The sequence below is a fragment of the Phoca vitulina genome, unplaced genomic scaffold (genome assembly GCF_004348235.1).
Source record: "Phoca vitulina isolate PV1807 unplaced genomic scaffold, GSC_HSeal_1.0 scaffold71, whole genome shotgun sequence".
NCBI lineage: Eukaryota > Metazoa > Chordata > Mammalia > Carnivora > Phocidae > Phoca > Phoca vitulina.
The window spans coordinates 6,106,129-6,107,718 of NW_022589774.1; the positions used below are offsets into that span (position 1 = coordinate 6,106,129).

General features: G+C 38.7%; 1 protein-coding gene across 1 annotated transcript; it reads right to left on the reverse strand.

The window, feature by feature from the left end:
* Positions 1 to 215: 215 nt before the first annotated feature.
* On the reverse strand, positions 216 to 755 carry LOC116624851 (chromobox protein homolog 3-like; the record flags this gene model as incomplete). Its single annotated transcript, XM_032393080.1, has 1 exon — positions 216 to 755. A coding segment is annotated over exon 1 (519 nt), but the record flags the coding sequence as incomplete, so codon positions are not given.
* Positions 756 to 1,590: the final 835 nt, after the last annotated feature.

Sequence of the window (1,590 nt, forward strand, 5' to 3'; positions counted from 1 at the left end):
TTTCTGATAAAGGAAGCAGCTACAGAAAGCTTTTATTTGTTTAAAGTAACCAATGCTATAGATGTAAAAAAATCCAACAACTCCCCAATACTACTTCAAAACAAACATATCAAACTTGATTTTCATTAGAATGTTATTTCTTCACACTAATAAATCAAAAAACAAAGGCTCAGTTTTATATATATAATATAAAATATATATATTATATATATATATTGAGCTTCATCTTCTGGACAAGAATGCCAAGTTAGTCTCTCTTCATAAAAAGCAATTACAATCTGAGGACACTTCATATTTGCCTCTTTTGCCAGCACCAAGTCTGCCTCATCTGAATCTTTCCATTTCATGAGAAACATTAATTCTCCACTGTTGTCTGTGGCACCAATTATTCGTTCAGGATCAAGACCTCTGGCAAAGCCTCTTGGTTTATCAGCAGCATCTCTTTTCTTCTTTGATTTGCTATCATCAGATTCACTGTCAGATAAAGATATTCTTTTTGTACCATCGTTTTCTTTACCAGCTTTTTGAGAATTAAGAAATGCTTCAATTAACTCTGGACAGTCTAAATTTTCTTCAGGTGCCCAAGTATTGTCAGCATCTGTAAATCCCTTCCACTTCAGGAAATACTCCACCTTCCCATTCACTACACGTTGGTCCAGTACTTTTTCCACCACAAATTCTTCAAGCTCTGCCTCTTCTACCTTTTTACTCTTTCCATTTTGTTTCTTTCCCATTTTTTGCAATGTAGTTTTATTGGAGGCCCTTTTTTTTTTTTTTTTTTGCAGACTTGAAGAGCTATTATTCACCGCCTCTGAGCTGCTCCGGGTCCGGGTCTGCGGCGTCTCAAGCTCCAGCCACATCCGAGGAGGAGAGGGCTCGATACTATTAGAGTTTGATGAGTATGCTCAACCACGCAGGCTCCCAAAGGGTGGATACTCTGCTTTTGTTTCCTTTGTTTTCATAGCACACAGACTAATAGGAGTGGAATATGAGATGCTGCTCCCTTTCCAGAGAAACCCCAACAATCTCCTTTTACTTTGGCTTCTTCTTGGGGTCTTAAGGAGTCTTTCAATGCTCTGTGGTAGTCCAGTTAAGGGCAAGACAGTCAAGGGAGTGGCTCTCCCACTCTTGGGCTGAGAGCTGTCTCTGCAAACTGTTCTCCTCCTGATGGTGTGTGTGCTCTGGACAGGATTTTTTTCACCAGAAGTCTGAGAGGCAGTTGTGAGCTTAAGGAAGGCAACAAGACAACAAAACAAAACGTTCTTTCTGCCATTGCTTTAGGTCCCTATGCTCAGGTAAGCCTCAGCAAAAATAATTCACCAGATGGGTCTATCTGGTTTATTAGGATCCTGCACTGAGATTTGAGATCAAAGTTCCACAGCTGGTAATAAATTATTCCTTTACTCAGCTTGTATGCAAAATAGATAAATGATACATAGGGAGTGTTTTCACTTTAACTTCCTTTCATTTTCTATTTTAACTTTCCTGGTGCTCATAGTTTGATCTTCTGGAATATCCTGTCTTTTACCTGCCTGGAATATTCAGGCAATATCAAAAGTTTTTGAAGTTGTTTAACAAGTCTGTATCATT